The sequence below is a fragment of the Ischnura elegans genome, chromosome 7 (assembly GCF_921293095.1).
Source record: "Ischnura elegans chromosome 7, ioIscEleg1.1, whole genome shotgun sequence".
Lineage (NCBI taxonomy): Eukaryota > Metazoa > Arthropoda > Insecta > Odonata > Coenagrionidae > Ischnura > Ischnura elegans.
This window is the reverse complement of record NC_060252.1, coordinates 37,388,542-37,409,322: the sequence shown is the minus strand read 5'-3', so window position 1 is coordinate 37,409,322 and position 20,781 is coordinate 37,388,542. Positions and strand designations below refer to the sequence as shown.

General features: G+C 41.3%; 1 protein-coding gene across 1 annotated transcript in view; it reads right to left on the bottom strand.

Annotated features, from left to right (window-relative positions):
• The window catches only part of LOC124162451, a 45,464-nt gene extending 25,219 nt beyond the window's left edge, over positions 1–20,245 (bottom strand). Inside the window, exons 1-3 of the mRNA XM_046538991.1 lie at positions 20,018–20,245; positions 6,790–7,064; positions 3,491–3,646 (exon numbers count right to left, since the gene is read on the bottom strand). Coding sequence (XP_046394947.1) covers positions 3,491–3,646; positions 6,790–7,064; positions 20,018–20,138 — 552 coding nt within the window. The 5' untranslated portion in view covers positions 20,139–20,245. The remainder of the gene's footprint in view (positions 1–3,490; positions 3,647–6,789; positions 7,065–20,017) is intronic.
• Between the last annotated feature and the right edge of the window lie 536 nt (positions 20,246–20,781).

Sequence of the window (20,781 nt, the reverse complement as noted above, 5' to 3'; positions counted from 1 at the left end):
AGTGAAAATCTCCATAGGATTTCTTTTTCCTTTAGTAATTTGACAATGGGAAATGATTGTTCCTATAGGAAAATTTTAGGTTCCTATGGGAAAATAAAATTTTCCTGTAGGAACATAAAAATTTCCTATAGAAACAAATGTTTCCCATTGTCAAATTACTATTGGAAAAAAAATCCTGTAGATATTTTCACTAGGGTATGCTGAGCATATTTTGGGAGAATGATGGGCATATGTTAAAAACATATGTTGGGCATAATTGGAAACCATGCTGAGCATATGTTAAAAACATATGTTGAGCATAAGTGGGTAATATGCTGAGCATATGTTAAAAACATATGTTGAGCATGTGTGGAAAACATTCTGAGCATATGTTGAAAACTTGTGTTGAACATATGTTGAGCATATGCCTTGCCGGACATTTACATATGCTCAGCATGTGCTCAAATTGTGTTGAACACATCTTACATATGTGTTGAAAATGCCCTGAGCATACTCTGAACACAAATTGTGCTACTAGGGCTTAAGCCTTGTGATATAAAAAACAGGACATAATAAAGGCAGTTGAATTTTAGTCTTGAAAGCGAGTGTGTCGTGATTTCCCTCCATCCTTCTCCTGTGAATCGGCGCACGCTACAGGAATATACTAGAAATATGAGGCTTTTGGCAAGGTAAATTCAATATTTATTACTGCGATCCCCATAGCGTTCGCTGCATGTCAACGCAACACCTAAAATTTCGACTCGTTTTGCAGTCGGTCTTGATTCAAAAACAGGAACTCGAGTAAATACAGCGTAAATAGTACTTGAAACTTATTTCTTTGCCTATCACAGGCTTTTTTATGACCTTTTAACGATCATTTGGATCTCATTCTTGGACAATTCTCATACATTAATGGCCTTTCCATCTGATCATTCCTTTTACCCATCCCCTTTCTTGTGTTTTATTCTTTCGCTACCCATATCCAATCAGTGAGATATCCAAGTCAAGCAAGATCATATCAAATCCAAATAACTATCTGGGCCGTACGTAAACAAAGAAGTCGCCTATACAAGCCAGATGAAATGAATCTGACGTTTTCGTAGTCTGCCACCAGGTGACTCTGAGTTCAAATTGTATGATTGTCTGAATGAAATTAGAGCAGGCGTTCAGAAATTCATACATTCTTACATTTTGCGTGGTTACACGGTGCATTTTCACGTTCATTCTGAGATTCAGACATTCTCACATTTTCTTGTACATTCTCATGTACCGTGTAACCAGGCCTTAAATAACTTTTATCAAAATGCGGCTGATTCCACATTCAAGTCTCCTGTTGATACGTAAGTATGAGTCATCATGTGCGTTTGACAGAGGATAGTGTAATTACTTCCAATGTTGTGTTTAAAGAGGTCCTCTGACCTCAATTTGTACATGAACATTCAAATTAAATTTGTACATAAGACCCTGCCTTTTTTTCTACATTTTAAAATTAGAAACGCGCCTATCCCTAGCGGGGGAAGCCCGCTGGGAGCGGGCGCAGCACGCTCGTAAAATTTATTTCCTGTACGAGGTAAGTTAGCTTTTTCGCAGAGAATTCTCTTCTTTTAAGGCTTAGGACCATGTTTTTACGACGGATAGAACTTTTGACCGGGTGAATTTTTTGTAAGATATCTGACTTTTGGATTCTATTGGAAAAATATTCATTTAAAGTCTTTATTCTGGCAAATGGCTATATTTATCTCTTTTATCTGCTCACCAAATCCTTCCGCAATGGATAGATGAAGCGGTGAATAAGTTATTTACGAATGTAATCGATGTTCTTATACTAAGCATAATTCGACCGCAGAAATAATGACTGCCACAAATTCGGGAAATGGTGTCTAAACAGCGGTCGTGTACTAATTGCGTCTATAGCGATCTCATTAGATGAATCTGAGGAGTAAATGGAAGACGGACTCTAGGAAGAACAGGTGTGGTCAGAGAATGGGTTATGACACATTTTATCTCGCTTTTAATTGGTGTTATCACGTAAAAAGCGCACCTTGTAATCTTGGTTACTTTGGACTGGTCAACAGTCTGCGACAAGAGGAAGTGAAAACTTCTATTCATTGCATATTAACACCATCTTATCGTCTTTCTTAGGTACCTAAGAATTGCCCAGAAAATCCGAAGCTACCTCCATCTAAAGTCCGAAAATTTTACACCAATAATTCCACAGATGTTAAGTTTATACATTTGAGATCCAGGAAACTCCACAAGACTTTACCTTATAAATACTCAAGTTTGTATACCTTTAAAAATTCAAGAATATAGTGTGTTTTAAATGAATCATCAGTCTCCGAAAAAGAAAAACCTTTTCTTTGCCTGTAAGTCTCCGAAAATTTCTCGTTGCCTATTTTCCTCGTAAAAAGTTGGCGTGAAATGTAGAAATTTATCGTCCAAACTTTTCATTCAACTGCGAACGATAGTAACTTTGGAAATAAGAGAGCTCCTGAATATCAGGACTCAAATTATCTATGTTTCACTTTCAATATCATATAGTGACATATTAAAAAATATTGAGTAGTTATGTTTTCCTATCCTCTGTTAAAATAACGGAGTTAATAGTCATTATTGTAAACAAATTTATTTTAAACAGTCCGGCATCTCAGAACCGTGAAACAGTCTCAGGGTTATGCAGGAAAGTCGAGGGAAGGGAAAAGAGAGGCCAGTGGCGGATAAAGAGAGACTGCACCCTCATGCGTAATTTCAGGAAAAATTGAAAATATGGTAATTATTACGGTAGCTCTACAAAGGAAAATTTCCACTTCACCGGCTTAACAAATAAGGTTTAAAAATAATTGATGGATAAGTAAAAGCCACTTGTCTACGAATGTCAGTCACATTTCACATTGTCATATTGCTCACTGACGTGATAAACGGGAGTTGAAATTCTCCTCAAACTACCCAACAAGAAGCCAAATTACCTGTGATAAAAACTTTAAACTACCGCGAGTGGACCAATTTTTTTTACTATCACAATAAATTGAACTCGATTTTTCTGGCGCGAAATACGATGATAGGTCAAGCAGTAAGAGAAATATTGCATCTACAGCTAAATATAAAAAATAAATATCAGGTAAATATCTAGCTAAACGAAGCTTTTCACTCGATTATAGAATTCGAGGCCACCTTCCCTTTAGTTTTTGAGCAATGAATGATTTACGGACTGGACATTTTAGGAGAAAATACGTTAGTTCCCCGAAGATGGCGCCGTACTCGATTCATGTGGTGGAAAAAATTCCCAGCCAAAATACGTAACCTTCGACGAATATGTATATTTTTGTATCTAATTAACTTACATATCGTTTTATTGGAGGAATTTTCGAAAGACTTTTTGTTTAAAGTATACGTGAAATATAGCTTAATTTTTATTTGCATAGTTCACGTTGACAGGTAGGAATTGCCTAACGTAAAAGATAACCAATTTAATCTTAGGCTGAGAAGTGGAGAGGTACAGGTGAGGTATTACCTGGTGGACACCTGAACTTGTGACCCCGGAACGAGTTTTCAACAAATACAAGGAGCTGCAAGTCGAAGATGATGCAGCCGATGTCTCGGAGACGGAGGAGCCATCTTCTTCCGGACTCAGGAACTTCACTTTCTCTCGCCAGAGGTTCCACAGCGTCTGCGAACATAAAAAAGGTTTCGTAGAAACACGAGAATCACTTAATTCTCGACACTCCGCCAAGATGCAACAATATGCCAGTAGAATAATTCCACATTTTTAACCAAAAGCGTTTGATGTCGTGTTAGGTCATTAATCACAGAACGTACAATTGGTTCAAGAGAATAAGTGTTTTTAAAAAGTTAACTTCATATGGATGTTCTAAAAGGTAGAAAGGTAAAATGGCCAGAGCCATTTGTGGTATAGTAATCTTTCTGAAGGACATTCAGACGAAGTAAGCGTTACATTGTCATGTTGAGGTGGACCGGTTGTAAAATTTAAATGTGAAGATAATCCTCACCATTCAGTTAACGAAGAGAGTTAATTCCTCTGTGCGGGGCTAGAGAAAGCTAATTATAATCATTTGTCTTTCGCTGCGGGTGACCAGCATAAATGTATCAAAATATCTAGGGTTGAGTTTATTTCAGGAAATATAGTCTACGCTACGCCAAGACAGATTTTGGGAATGAAATACAATGATTAAATGTTATGAACCGTATAAATTTTCTTTTCCCATTAAAAGCTATTATTATTTTCCGTTTGAATTACCAATTTTGGATCTGATATCAATTGCTTTGATTATGCATGGATTTTCGAGAAAAAATATGCATTATTAATTAGGCATCATTATTAATTCAGGAATTAAGCAACAGCATACGCGTAACAAAACATTTATTAGTTATTTAACTTCGGTGCCACAGGTTTTTAATAGTATGCGGTTTCACTAATTGACGGGGAAAAGTTCGACTCCCGCAAATATGTACGGGTAATTTTTGCCCTGCACTATCAAATAGCATTTTAATCCTGTAAATGGCCAATATCCATTGACGAATGAACAGAGGCTATCAGAATAATAAATAGGGAAGGATGTCGATTTTTCAATTTAATCAAGTATTTTTTCACGCAATTTTGGCCCCGTATGGACAAAGCTAAATTCCTCCAAAGTGATATAAATATAGAAGCTCGATACATGCATAGGAAGACGAAGAAAGAGGTAGGATTGGATTCAATTCTCAGAAGCGTCTGCACTTTCTCAGACCGATTTAGCGCCAGTAAAAAATAACACGGAGCTTGGGTTGCTAGTATTCGGAGAGAGGAAGAAACGCAGAGCCCATTTTGTGGGAAAAAATTTTGTGGGACGTGAAAGAAGAGGTATTCCCGTTTCGTGGAAATAAAATGTTGCCATCGGTAAGAAGTCTACCTCTATCGAGACCAAATGCATAGTTGTACCCAAGCGTGAGTCGCTTTTGAAAACTTATTTAAAAAATGTTTGGATACACTTACTTTCGAATTGAATTCGAATTCTTATGGCCTTCACATTATCAAATTCCCTTCTTTGAACTTTATTCAAAAACCTCCATAATTTCCCATGATTAAAGATGCACAGACACTAGTTAAACGCCAATATATTTAGCATGCTAGATTACCTAATTCAATTCTCAAAATATTTTTTCCGTTTCTGCTCATATTATTTCTTTAGCGGCACGAGATGTTATACTGCTAGACGAAGTTCTTACAACTCAAGGGTGATGATAGTCGTGTTAGAGAAACAAGCCTGAAAACCAAGTGATGTTTCCCTCTGCAATGTAAAACCAAAATCCATTCTCATTTTACAAAATTTTCGAAGTATTTTTAAAATTTTGCACATCATGTAATTATAATGGAATCCATGTAATTTAAAGGTAATTGGAATAAAAAGGAGCCTAACTCCAAAAAATTACACGGTATAAATATATTTTTAGAAATGATTTCCCACAGCTGACAAAACAGGTAATAGATTGAACTAAAACCCGTTGATACGATAAACTATTTTTACAACCGGAACTAAGGTAATTAATGCCTATTTCCCCTTTAATGAATACCATTTTGAACTCTTTCTTTTTTATATTGATCGGTTTATTAAAATAATAAAGGAATATAAATAAAATTACTTTTAGCGCTGAAAGAGCGGGGTAAAATCCAAAATCATAATCTAATTCAGAGGTCTTGGATTTTTCCCGGCGTATTAGGTAGAGAAATTATTCTTAGGTTCTCCACCGGGTAAATTGACTGCATGTCTTCCGAATTTTCGAATAACAACACGTTCTACATCGTTTAAATACATCATCACCAAAAATAGCGGGAAAAGCAGAACAAGCCAGACCCAATCAGATAACGCGTGACACATAGACGCATACACCGGACCACCTTTCCTCCAGCATTCAGAAGATCCAATGAAGATGAAAGACAAGTCACTCTTCGAAACGTCGGGAGACATACGGCCAATTACCCGGTGGAGAGCCCGAGAATCCTTTCTGCTCACATTCTGGCTTGTCATAAAATAATGGTGCGATTTTGAACATGGTTTAAATGAAAACAGAATTACTTTCGGTTTATATTATTTTATTTTCGAATTTGTCGTCTCATACGTTTTCTTTGAATTATTAATAAATTTTAACAAATGCGCCCATAGTCACCCTACAAGAGAGAACCCGAAGTCGATATTAGCCTCCTCCCAACGAAAGGCACCAAGGGGGCCACGGCTTAACATCCCATCCGACGGACCGAGTGCTGTACTTGAAGTGCCCTCCACAAGGCACTCAGGCTGGGATCGGGCAGCCTCGGAAAAATATCTGCCACCCCATCCTTACTGTCTTCCAATTAATTTCTGAAATCGCACCATTACTTTATTATAACCTTGTATTTTAAACACTTCCAGACATAAGAGCTAAAGATGATTTATCTATTGTTTTATGGATAGCAGGTGCGGATCCAGGATTTCTCTCTCAGGGGGGGGGGGCATAAGCAAGGCCGTATCCAGGATTTTGCTCTGGGGGGCACAAGGATACCTCGTAATACAAAACGAAAGCAATGATAATGGGACAGTATTAAAAACTTTGCATATTTTTAAGGGCCTGGTGAGGGGGGGCACGTGCCCCCGTGCCCCCCCCCCAGATCCGCCTACGATGGATAGTATGTATTATGAATTATTGGAAACGGTCATTTCCAGATGGAATCGATGAAGTAACTTTTGGCCCCATTTTGCGAGATGTGGTTCAGCCGGTGGAGAATCCAAGAATCCTCTCTGCATCTAATTCAAATATTTTTGGGAATTTCCAACTTACCATACGATTTCGAAAGCCCCCCAACTCGAAGTACAGCACTTGTCCATTGCAGAGTCTCGCTTTGAGAGTGTGTTTCTTGCGTCTGTGGAACACGCTCAGGTTAACACATTCTATGGGTATGACGCTGACAAGCTCCAGTGTCTCTGTATCCGGATCCGTATCTGGCGAAACCAGGAACTTGGTAAAAAATATCTTTTTCCCATCATCAGAGTCTTCGATTTCGGAATCACATCTCAGGTAATCCTCAGCAATTATTAACTTGGATGGAGTCACACCTGCAAACGAAAATAGTTTATTAAGATATTATCATTAAAGAAAAGCTGTAAGTCAACCGTTCGGCCTGGTTGCGACATATATACACATTAAAAAGTAATACAAAATAAACGTTAATCCAAACATAGTTAAACATACAAGATGAAAAGACCCTTACAATTCAACCGTATTTAACTTTCTCATAAAGGACTTCATATTTGCGCTGGAAGGATTCCTTAGGAAGACCGTTGCAATCCCCTATCCCCCGGAGCAGGAACGAATATTTCACCGAATTGGATAGCTTAGGAATTGATAGATTTGGATAGAAATGAAAATGAATAATGCGTAAAGAAAGAATGAAATCTGGCACCTTTTTCGAATATGAAAGAAAGGTACTTAGCTCTTTTCCACATAAATATTTTTTAAAAAAGGATTCAACACGCTTCACTGCACTGGTTTAAAGTTTTTGAAATTAGTATTGAATTATAGCATTATTTAGCGATCTAGCATAATATAAAAGAGTGCTCTACTCATATTCGCGAGTGTCCTATGAAAATTATAGTCAATGAAAAATCGGAAACTCATTTAAATTCAAAGAAGCATTCATCTGCAATGAAGTAGCGCACACTTTTGCGAAATCTACATTGAAATTATAACAACCACAAGGAAATGCACGGGAGATAATAACTATGCACCTGAAAATCAGTAGCGGATACAGAAAAAACTCAAGGGGGGGGGCGCAAAAGATATCTTGAGCTACCTTCACTTTTATCATAATAAAAAATTAATCAAGCCCAGTGGCGGATACAGATGGGGGGCACAGGGGGCGCCCCCCCCCCCCTTGCGGGTCCGCCTGTATTGCCGAACATTGCAAAACCACAATTGTAGCTTTTTTATATCATAAGATGTAATTGTCATTTACATGTTTATAATCACTTTAAATAAAATTTTCATATACTTTGCCTGTGACTTGGTCATATTTTATTACGATAAAAGTAAAGACAACTCAAGATATGTTGCGCCCCCCCCTTGAGTTTTTTTCTGTATCCGCCACTGATCAAGCCACGAGCGAAGTTGAAGAAAGTTTTATTTAAACCATTATACACGCATATAATAATCATATAATATAATAATATATATTACGATATGAAAAAGTTACAATTTCACTTCTACAATGGTCGGCAATGCGGACGGCCCCGCAAGGGGGGGGGGGGGGCGTGCGCCCCCATCTGTATCCGCCACTGCTCTGAAAATTCTAGAGACAGCTGTTTAGAGGCTAGGCAGTGTTTATTTCAACATCGCTTCTTTTCCGCATTTTGAAGATAGCATAAAACATTAATGAGGAGTAAAGGGTTGGCAATTCTGGATGGGGTAAATAGAGCAGAAATATTAAAGCCAATGCGGAATTAAAACAAAACACTTCGAATATTATAGAATGACGTAATTAATATTGAAAATTCCAAGATATATATTACTCGAGAAAAAGAAAAAAATGCCAACGAAAATTAGGGGAAATAGAACGGAAAAAACCCTCGGAATTACTTGGTTGTTTGATAAGTTATTAGGATAAATGAACTATTTCGAAGTGGGTCTTATGCAATTAATGATGTACACTACTGCTCAGGTAAGTTTTCAAAAAAGACCCTTAACTAATTTTTTCAAAAGTACCATAACTTTTTATTGTTCAGAATGGATTTTCACCAAGTAAAGCCAGAAAAAATCGAGTTTAAGTTTTCAAAAGTTCGGAAGAAAGAAAAAGTGTTCGAAATATTCGATAAAGTAGAGATAAATACAACAATTAAACACGCATCTTTAAATATTTTAAACAATGATATTTTTTCATAGGAAAAATTCTGACTATGATCGAGTATTTTGATTCGATATCCCGAATGCGTGGGCGCAAATATGTGAAAGTCTAAAAACCCAGTGGCAGCTCAACTAATGGAATTAGTGACAGCACTTCATGATAGCAATCACGATATGTCTACAATACAGTGATACAGTAAGTATAGTCAACATAACGGTACATGGATGGCGATGTGAAGGAGATAATCAACTGTTTGCAAGCATGAAAATGCCCTCCCTATTTTGATCTATTTAAAAGTGTGTCATCCTAGTACGTCTAGAAACAAATTATTGGCAATACCTGCGAACAAAATTGCGATCTTAGGTATATCTCAGGATAAATGAAAATACTTAGCATATTAAATACGTGAAAAAAGGTAGGATGTCTTAAAATATATTAAGTTTATCGCGTATGATAATCAATCATGCTTCACTTAAACTACCTTGATACAACAGTTTAATATTTTTCCTTTCCTCAAAATTTTCACTGAATTACTATTTATCGATAAGAAAAAAATTTGGGTTTTAAATTTAAAAAACCATTAAGTTAAAGGAATCGCATCAAATATGCAAGTAAGGTTTCACAAAAAGCAGTAACCAAGAGATGAAAGGTACACTTATGAAAAAGCATCACTAAAGGTCAGGAAGAATATAAAGGGCGAAATTGGCGTTCAAATTGCAGGAGTTATACCAATATGGAAACAAAATGGCCTTTTATTGCACCTAAATCTTCATTCCATTTCATTGGTATCGTAAAAAAATATATGATTTAAAAAAATGTAATGACGCAATGAACATTATTGATACCACCTAGCTTAAAAGAGTATAAAAAAATTTACTCGCAATTTGTCGATAGCAAAATGTCAAAACAGTATTTATTAAAAATATGAATAAATAAATAAATGGTTGAGTTGGTCAAAATAAATTAATGCCGTTAAATAACGCACATCCAAAAAAGCGACTCGCATAGTAAATTTAAGAGACAGGGGCACACATTTCAACTGCAGGACGAAAAACCCACTTCATAATAACTGAACAAGAGATTAGACTTAATTACGCAATATATAATCATCAGTTATTTTTCCTTATCATAAAACGATTGTATGGAATTGAGGGGAGCAATTAAGTATGGGTAGCACGTTGATCTTCCCATCGGGCAAGAGGACAAATTCCAATAATTCCGCAATTCGATAGAACAAACTTATACACCTACTCGCCAAATTCTGTGTGAACAATACAAATTTCGGAGAGAATGATGACAGCAAGATAGCATGAAAAAAGGTATTTCGAAATAATAACAGTCGATTCGGGAGCCCGTATTCCGCCTGCGGATGACGTCCGAATCAATATAATGCAATGATTCAGACCACCGTTTCATCACAATAACTCTTCATCAGTGGTGTCATGATGCAAGAACGCGCCGGAACGCCGTTCCAGCACTGGTTAACAACAGACATCATAGTTAAATAATATTTTTATCAATTTTGCTGCCACAAAATTTCTAATGTATACATTCGTGACCGAATAAAAAAATTTTGTAATAAAATGTAAATAATAACTTGTAATAAAATAAACCCACATACTTATAAAAAAGTTAAGGAAAGTGCGTTCCGGCACAGCTAATTTTGCAATGACGTCATTGCTCGTAATCAAAAAAATTAAACCCAATAAGAGTATGCGTAAAAATACACACACCGTACATGCACACACCTGGCTAGAGAAAAGGTTATAGGGTCTAGAGCAGCCCCAAAATTTCATCAGGCCATGCAAAGATATCGAAAAATAAATACCAAGTGAAATAAAAACAAGGCCCATTCACATTAAAACGTTATTCCGCGACGTTCATGATAAAATTCGCCTTACGAAAGGAGGATTGCAAAGTTTCTCACCCAAATAGTATGGCTGATTTGTTTCTACTCAAGTAGTTCTTACCCTTTGTCCTCTAAAGTCACGGCGATGATGTGAGCCCCGTTGAAACTGGTTTTGTTGAGTAAAATAAAATAAATTTATCTTCATCATAAGTCCCCAGATAGCAATGCAAGCTGGAATCAAGCTTGATTCAAGCTTGACTGATCAAGGCTGCAAGCTTGCAGCAACCTGGAAAAAACAAGCCTGTTAGCTTGATTCAAGCTTGAATCAAGCTAACTAGTCTCCACCAGTCAAGGTTGTTGCAAGCTTGAAAAAACAAGCCTGAATCAAGGGTATGACACCTTCCCACATAGCAATGCAAGCTGGTAATAAAAGGTGGTATAACACTGTGTGCTCTTGCTAGCCACAGGTGAGTGAGTTAGTGTTATATATGAGTGGTGAGTTGTAAGTGAGTTTTGTGAGTGACTGAGCTTTCTGACCAGAAAATATTTCAACCTTGACATGACAAGGGAAAATCAAGTTTGGCAGCTTGACATAGGCTGGACTCAGGCTTGAAAAATTCAACCTTGACATGGCAAGGAAAAATCAAGCTTGACATAAGCTAACATGCTATGTGGGTCGTAATGCATTTCATCCTAACATTGGTCTGACGCAACTCTCATTTCCTCTCTCCTATACGCTAGTCTTTTCATAGTGACGTATAACTTCTCATTTGTATCCTTTATAACTTATCCTATGTAAATTATTTGGGGCCGTCCCTTGCCCCTCTTCCCTTCCACCCGTCTTTCTACGATTGTCTTCATCAGGCCATCGTGCCTCAAAATGTGGCCAACAAAGTTGTCCCGTCTCCTCCTCAGAGTTTAAAGAAGACTTCTCTTTTAGTTATGTTAGATTTTTCATTTTTATTCTCGCTCCACAATTAGGATTAGTGTCTGCATCAAAAGCCCACCCACACCAAAAGCGTCTCTTGAAAGGCAAGAAAAATTTTCGTGTTATTGGAATAAATCAAGATTCATTTAAATTTTCGCCTGGACTGCGTTCGGTATTTATTTACGCTTTGATTGGGGGCCTGCTGAATGACACTGAAATCAGATGTTTTCATTTAAAAAAACTCTCCAGCTTGTTGCCGTAAACGTACACGGTGGAAATCTCAGCCGTCGATCACGAAAAATAACCACTGCATGATATATTTTGAGTAAGATACTGCGCAGTGAAAATGGACACGCTGGTTGGCTAAAAGAGGTCAATGACCGTCCGACAAGAATGGACTGGAGAAAAAACTTTTCGAAGAACGCCGAGCAAGAAAACAAAGTTTCATCGGTGAAAGTCCGGCACCCGACGATGCATGCAGGCTAGTGAAATACTACTCGACAGGTTGTTTCCCAGCTTGGATCCGGGTACCTTGTTTACGAGTATCCCTCATCCGGAAAACTTAACCAAACTTGGACAATTTTCGGGTAATGATGCTAAAGAGCAGTGTAATGGGAAAATGTTTTAATTTTATTCTATGCTGAAATTTTTTTTCTCAATTCTTACATATTCATTGTTTTCTTCGCATCAAAAGAGCAAAACTATGTGTATTCCTTGGATGATTGATGCAAAAATAGGAATGATTCAGAGAGGACCAAATGAGAGGATGCAAGAAGAGGACAAAGAGAAAATTTGAGGGAGTTCACATAAAAAAGACAAAACTGTTCTGAAGTAAGATGAAAGGAAAATGTGTTATCATAATGAATTCTGCTAATGCAACGAGGAATTTTATGATTTGGAGTAAGTATGTTGCATGTTTCGACATTATTTACACGTATGACGGTACGTGCTCTGAGTGTGTGTATGACTCATGTCATTATATAATGTATCTATGTGCGTGTATGCTCTGACTACGTGTATGACGTACGTCTTTATATAATGTGTCTATGTGCTGATAAAATACTCATTTTTAAATGCGTTGATAAATAGCTGGCAATAAAATTCGTGGCAAAAATAACACAGCATGACACTCATTTCAGCAATTAACAGAATGTTTGCAACTTTTGCCAAAATAATAGAAGAATTCATAGCGGAGGAAAGCAAGTCCTAAAAATTAAATGTTGACATTTTTTTGTACAATTAACACGACTCAACCATCTTCACCCTTTCATATATTTGTAGACCTGACATTCTACAGAATTTATTCCTAAAAGCTTTTTTTGCCATTTCCTATTCCATTTGCCTTTCAACCGAACTATATTCCTTCGGCATGATCACTTAGTTAACGCTGAAGATGCATCCACATTCCGATTTGCTTTGGCATGATATTATTACGATCAAAATGTCTCTCAATGCACTTGTGGCGGCGCAATTTCAAATCCGCGAGCCAGCCGTTGGTGCGCCGGGCGATCGGCAATTGTCGGGAGAGTTTATCGACGTTGCCGCCAGAGGTCGCTATGATAGACCCACGCCGCTGACTGGGCGCCGCCATAACAACCGATAACAACTGGTCCGATGTCTCAGAGACTACGCTGATAAAGCACGACAAACGATCTCAGAGACGCCAGATACCGCAGCAGATAAGGGCTTGGGGAAGAACTCTGATGCTGCAAAAAGCGACCCAGATGGTCGAGGAGTCCGATGTTAACCACGCTACTGAGCGCACGCAATTGTGGCCACGCCAACCGGCGTCTACTGTAACATTACTCCGCGAAAATATACTGTTGTTTTTAATTGAGGTGGTTTTGTTTACGTTAACCGCACCTTCCCCTCAAGTGGTGACCCCGACGTGATCATTGCGTTTAAGTGTATTTTTGTGCATCGTGTTAGTTGGCGTCCAAAATGGCGACTCCCCCGGACCAAGTCCCGCCAACCGGCGAAGGTTCTGTTAATCGTGTAGCGATGCGTGTGCCACCTTTTTGGCCGGAACGACCGGCGCTTTGGTTTAGCCAGTTGGAGGTGCAGTTTTCCCTCGCCGGCATAACCAGCGAACTCACAAAATTCTCCCACGTGGTCGCTCAACTGGACAACCGCCACGCCGTGGAAGTGGAGGATATTATTGTGAACCCCCCCAGTGAAACCCCTTATAAACGCATTAAGGACGAACTAATTTCGCGTTTGTCCACTTCTCAAGAGACTCGCATCCGCCAACTCCTCGAACACGAGGAACTCGGGGACCGGAAGCCGTCCCAATTCCTCCGCCACATCCGTTCTCTTGCGGGTAATACCGTACCCGACGACTTTGTGCGGACTTTGTGGGTGAATCGCTTGCCATCCTCCGCCCAAGCGATCTTGGCCACGCAGGATTCCACGGATTTGGCGGGATTGGCGAAGCTGGCCGACAAGGTATGCGAGGTGACGTCACAACCTCAGGTCGCCAGCGCCGAAGCGAATTCCGAAATGGCGGAACTTCGGAAGCAAATGGCGGAGCTAACGAGGCAGGTCGCAGCGTTGAGCACTCAAAGGTACCGCGCCCGCTCGCGCTCCAGGAGCCGCCCTCGCCATCGCAGCCCATCCGGAAACCGTGACCCGCGGTTTTGCTATTACCACGGGAAGTTTGGTGCTGCTGCTCACAAGTGCCGCCCCCCCTGTGCTTATGTGGCGGAAAACCCGAAGAGCAGCGGTTAATGGCGGCCGATGACCGTTGCTCTACGCCCCGCCGCCTATTCGTCATCGATGCCGCAACAAAAACGGAATTTTTGGTCGATACAGGCTCCGACCTATGTGTGTATCCGCGTGCCCAAGTGAAAGGACGGAAAGAATTAGCCGCCTATCAACTTTTCGCTGCGAACGGCACCGTGATCTCTACGTACGGGTGGCTCGACTTGGCACTAAATTTCGGCCTCAAACGCGACTTCCGCTGGCGATTCGTCGTCGCGGACGTTGACAGGCCGATAATTGGCGTCGACTTCCTATCATTTTATAACCTACTGGTCGACGTTCGCCAACGTAGATTAATTGACGGCATCACCTCCTTGACGACGCGCGGCCGTGAAGTGACCTCTCCTCACCCGCAGGTGAAGACTGTCATTGACAGTTCTCGCTTTCACGCGGTGCTGGCTGAGTTCCCCCAGATCACCCGGCCATCTGGGACCCCCTGCGAATTTCGGCACACGACCGTGCATTACATTAAGACAACACCGGGTCCACCAGTCGCCTGCAAGCCCCGCCGCCTTGCACCGGACAAGGCGAACATCGCCAAACAGGAGTTCGAGGAGATGGTGCGGAACGGCACTGCGCAGCGCTCCGACAGCTGTTGGGCATCGGCACTGCATCTGGTGCCTAAAAAGGATGGTGACTGGCGCCCTTGCGGTGATTACCGCGCCCTGAACGCGCGCACCATTCCTGACCTCTACCCGGTGCCGCACATAGCGGACTTTGCCCATAACTTAGCCGGTAAGCGCGTGTTTTCCCGGATAGACTTAGTGCGTGCTTACCACCAAATACCTGTGGCCCCCGAAGACGTCCCTAAAACCGCTCTCACCACCCCCTTTGGCCTCTTCGAGTTTACTCGCATGCCCTTTGGCCTGCGCAACGCTGCGCAGACATTCCAGCGTTTCATCGACGAAGTGCTACGAGGCCTCGATCACGCGTATGCGTATCTTGATGACATTCTGGTCGCATCGCGTGATGACAGGGAACATGAGTGCCATTTGCGTGCCCTTTTTAAACGATTAAGTGACTACGGGATTGTGATTAACCCGGCGAAATGTGTGTTAGGGGTTGACGAAGTGACCTTTTTAGGGCATAAAGTGACTAGCTCCGGTGTAAAACCCACCCCTAATAAAATTGACGCGGTAAAGTGCTACCCCATACCCAAAACAGTGAAGGAACTACGCCAGTTCCTTGGTATAATTAATTTTTATAGACGGTTAATTCCGAATGCCGCTGAAGTGCAATCCCCCCTGTGCGAAGTGTTGAAGGGAGGTGTGAAGGGGAGTGATGGTATCGAGTGGACGGTTCAGTTAGACCGCGCTTTTAACGATTGCAAGGACGCTCTCGCGAGCGCGGCATTTGTGGCACATCCCGATGTGCGTTTGCCACTGGCCCTATTTTGTGACGCATCAGATAATGCTATTGGTGGTGCTTTAAACCAACGCGAGGGTGACGAGTGGAAACCCCTTGGTTTTTTCACTCGTAAGCTGAAGCCACCCCAGCGTAAATATAGCCCTTACGACCGTGAGCTCCTTGCAGTGTACGAGGCGGTGAAGTACTTCCGGCACATGTTGGAAGGGCGTGAATTTACCATATTCACAGACCATAAACCCCTAGTGTTTGCCTTCCAGCAAAAGCCCGAAAAGTGTTCCCCCCGGCAGTTCCGGTATTTGAATTACGTTGCGCAGTTCAGCACGGATATTCGGCATGTCGCCGGTCGTGACAATGTAGTCGCTGACGCGCTATCGCGAGTGGAAGCACTATCGAGTGGTATAGATTTCAACGCGCTGGCACGCTCGCAGGCGCAGTTCTTTGCTGACAGTGATAATAATGACAATTCCCTCAGTTTAAAGAAAGTGCGCGTCCCCGGATGCGACAGTGACGTTTGGTGTGACGTTTCGACTCCTACTGTGAGGCCATATCTAACGGAGCCGTTCCGTAAACCTGTATTCGATTCGCTTCACCAACTATCCCACCCCGGAATTAAGGCTTCCACAAAACTTGTGTCCGAAAGGTTTGTGTGGCCGTCGATGAGGAAGGACTGCCGCACCTGGGCGCGAGCGTGCATCCCCTGCCAACGCTCCAAAGTGCACCGCCACACAGTGTCCCCCACAGGCAGTTTTGTTCCCCCTTCCCAACGCTTTGACCATGTCCACATCGACATAGTGGGCCCCCTGCCAGTATCCAATGGCTACCGCTACTGTTTAACCTGTGTTGATCGCTACTCGCGATGGGCTGAAGCCATTCCGACATCTGACGCAACGGCAGATACGGTCGCACGCGAGTTCTTTCGCGGCTGGATCTCACGTTTCGGCACCCCGTTGAGAGTCACCACGGATCAAGGCCGGCAGTTCGAGTCTGCTCTCTTTCACCGGCTTTCCGTGCTCACCGGCGCCCGCCATCTCCGTACCACTGCGTACCATCCCGCTGCCAATGGAATGGTGGAACGATTCCACCGGCAGTTGAAGGCTGCTATCATGTGCCACGAGACCGACAGCTGGTACGACACTCTACCTGCTGTGCTTCTCGGCATTCGAGCAGCTTGGAAAGCCGACATCGGCGCATCACCGGCAGAGCTTCTCTACGGAGAACCTCTTCGCCTCCCGGGAGAGTTCTTCGCTCCTTACAAACCGGAGAACGAGGACGAGTCGTTCGTCGCGAAGCTGCGCCGGCACTTCCGACGGATCCAACCCGTTCCCGCATCGCATCACGGAGAGAGGCCAGTATTTGTCCACCAGGACCTGAAGTCAGCCTCTCATGTGTTCGTTAGAACGGACGCCACACGGCCCCCCCTGCAACCGCCGTATGAGGGCCCCTTCCGCGTCGTCCGCCGCGACGCCAAGTACTTCGTGGTCGACATGAAGGGCAAAGAGAAGGCGATATCCATAGACCGCCTGAAACCCTCTTACACCTTGGCAGCAGCGGACGGACGTCACGACGACGGTGGTACAACTGGACCACCGCCAGCCAGCTCAACAACGCCGGCTGCCATCGACTCTCCGGCGACATCGCTGTCCCATCCCAGCCAGGCGCCACGAGTAACCCGCTCTGGGAGAAGGGTCCATTTCCCCAGGCACCTGGAGGAGTTCGCCATCTAGGCGATATACTTAAAAAAAAAAAAAATAATGCCACTGGCGGAGCCCGCTTCACCGTAGCTCCATTTTTTTTTCTTTCTTTTCCTCGACCCCTTGAATTACACTAACGAAAACTTTTCTTTCTTTCAAACATCTTTAGTGGCCTAAAGCCTGCGGAGGGGGTGGTGTGGCGGCGCAATTTCAAATCCGCGAGCCAGCCGTTGGTGCGCCGGGCGATCGGCAATTGTCGGGAGAGTTTATCGACGTTGCCGCCAGAGGTCGCTATGATAGACCCACGCCGCTGACTGGGCGCCGCCATAACAACCGATAACAACTGGTCCGATGTCTCAGAGACTACGCTGATAAAGCACGACAAACGATCTCAGAGACGCCAGATACCGCAGCAGATAAGGGCTTGGGGAAGAACTCTGATGCTGCAAAAAGCGACCCAGATGGTCGAGGAGTCCGATGTTAACCACGCTACTGAGCGCACGCAATTGTGGCCACGCCAACCGGCGTCTACTGTAACATTACTCCGCGAAAATATACTGTTGTTTTTAATTGAGGTGGTTTTGTTTACGTTAACCGCACCTTCCCCTCACACTGGCTCAACTCAACCCGCTTTAGATACCAAAAAATGTTTAATGCCTTTCTTTTAACGTTTTGCACAAGCATCAAAGCCATATCGGAAAGCGGATAAGTCTAGTTTAAACACACGAGGATGAAACGAAAGACGAAGAAAACAACATTATTAGGGATGTGCGAGTAGTAATTTTTTATCTCGAGTCGAGTTGAAAACTACTCGGGAAATGACCTAACTCGACACGACTCGGCTGAGTCGAGTCGAGTTTGGTAATTTTTGGTTCTGGCCATATGTTAATGCATGCACCAACTTATCCTCATTTTTCCAATCAACTTGTGAATTTTCTACTCTGAATGCTTAATGGAAAAAGATAAGGAGGAGCTTTTATGGTATTGAAATCAGAATTAGTAGATCAATGAAAATTAATGTGTCTTGAACAGTTCCATCAGCACAATTGAAATTAATTAATCTCTAGTGATTTGTCGTCAATTTAAACAATATGTATATGTATCCAAACTGCTGTAAAGATGCCTAAAGAAAAGCCATAGATCATGAAAGATACACGGGAAAAGCATTTGCTTCATGGCAATAATGTAGTGCCTCCTGTCGGCAGATTTCCGAACTTACTGCCCTCGATAGCTCTGTAGCCGAGACTACTCGACTCGAAATTTGTAATACTACTCGAAATACGTGAGTCGAGTACCAACTACTTTTCTCGACTCGACTCTCGACTTTTCGAGTACTCGTACGTCCCTGAATATTATATTTGAGGATAAGACATTGCGAGTTGCGAGATAAATCAAAGCTTCTCTGATGCGTATAAAAGTTTTTCTTCTCAGAGAGTCTGTTAAAATACATACAAGGATTGCAAATGTTATTTTCAGGAAATACCATATTTTGGCCGCCATTCGCTAAAGTGCATATAGAAGGGTATAATTTTTAAATTAAGATTGAATTCGTTTCTTGCGCCAACCTCCTCAAGGTACCTACCAAAATCGGTCGCATTGCCGAAGTACGATGTTACGTCTGTTTTTCATGATAATTCCATTAATTAACTGCTATTATAGATCGGCTATTTTCACGGCCACCGCTTGTAATTGTTTCGCCGACCACGAGTAGAGTATTCCCGAACGCTGCATAGTCTGTCTGTCGCGGCGGCCCTGAGTAGCCCCGTGTGGCCTACAACCATCAACACGCACATGTACGCAGAAATTGCAAATTTTTAGGATAGATCATTTTTTGCTTACAATTAGATCATTTGGTGTTTTTTGACTTTACATACTGGCAATATACAAACGCTTAAGCGTTAGTGTAATGCTGTCAATGAAAGGAGAGCGTTTCCTTTCAGCTGTTCGATAAACTCACAATAAAAATGAAAAATGGACAGAAAATATCTGTGATATTACCATAGAAATATATGTAAATTAGCCGTAGTGAAAGCGACGCCCAATGGAAACTGGGGAGCTGAAATACTTGAGGAAAACGTGGGCTTCAGTATGTGCGTGCAAAAACTTTGGCTATCTCTCAGAAAAATTTACGCAGGATGTTAAGCTAAACTCGTGAAAAATAGCTTAAAATCATCGACTTCTCATGAATTTTATTGTAATGTTGAATTTAGTCCCGAGTTTATTGCTTCAAAAATTAACATACTCATCTTATAGCCCAATAAAAAGTTCTTAGAAGCGTTAACTGAAGTAATGATGGCAAAATTGGTGATAACGTTAATTCAAAATGTAAAAAATAAGTATTATTATGCCCCCACTACATTAGTATAATATAATGAAGTAATAAAAGCAATACACTGAAAATGACTAACGATTTATACAGGAATTTTATATAAATCGTCCATCTTATCACCATTGCACTTTAAGATATTACGTCCTCACTACCATAACATTATCGATATCCACAGTGACAGAAGCGGGTAACCATTATAAGTCATTTAAAGATTAACTATTTGAATATAGCGATTGATATTTACCAAGTTGTATTTGCCTCACTCCCTGTCCATCCCGCGTGGTTTCAGCGAATGGACTTTCCAGGAGTACGACATCTTCAAAGTCGCAGTATTCGGAGTAAAGTAACTTCTGTATACGATTCATTGATATTTTGATAATTTCTTAATTGGCATCTGTCAAAATTTTAACGGAACCTGATCGATAAGAATACAAGTCGAAATCTTGCGCACAAATCAAGTTGAACTGGTGCATTGGCCGTATCTATGGTAATGTAAGCTGTGACATTCGAAACAATGGTTGCTGGGACAGCAACGAAAGGCAGGCTGACAATAGGATAAAATTTATAGGAACAATATGCAACGTTTAATTTACATAAGTATTTATTCAAAGCCAAAAATAATTTATTGCATATCATAATAAAAATAGTGTATCTCTATGAGGCCATCAGTAAAAAAGACAATAGCATAGGATTACAGAATCGTACCAACGACCTTCTATTGTTGAATACGCCATACAGAAATACAACTTTCCATGGAATCAACTATTACCGGATCATCGGATTTAACAAATTACTCGAATTCCGAGGCAGCTTAATATTTTATTTGTGGATAAATTTATTTTCAGCAGGTAGCCTCTGAAATATTTCATTCCGATAACATAGTCGAGTTTTATTAAATCAATTTTCGATAAAAGCCGACTGTTTTATCTATATAATCAAGGCATTGAATAAAGAAAAAAAAACATGATTGTGTGATAATTGCTTTTAATCCAATAATTCGATTGATTA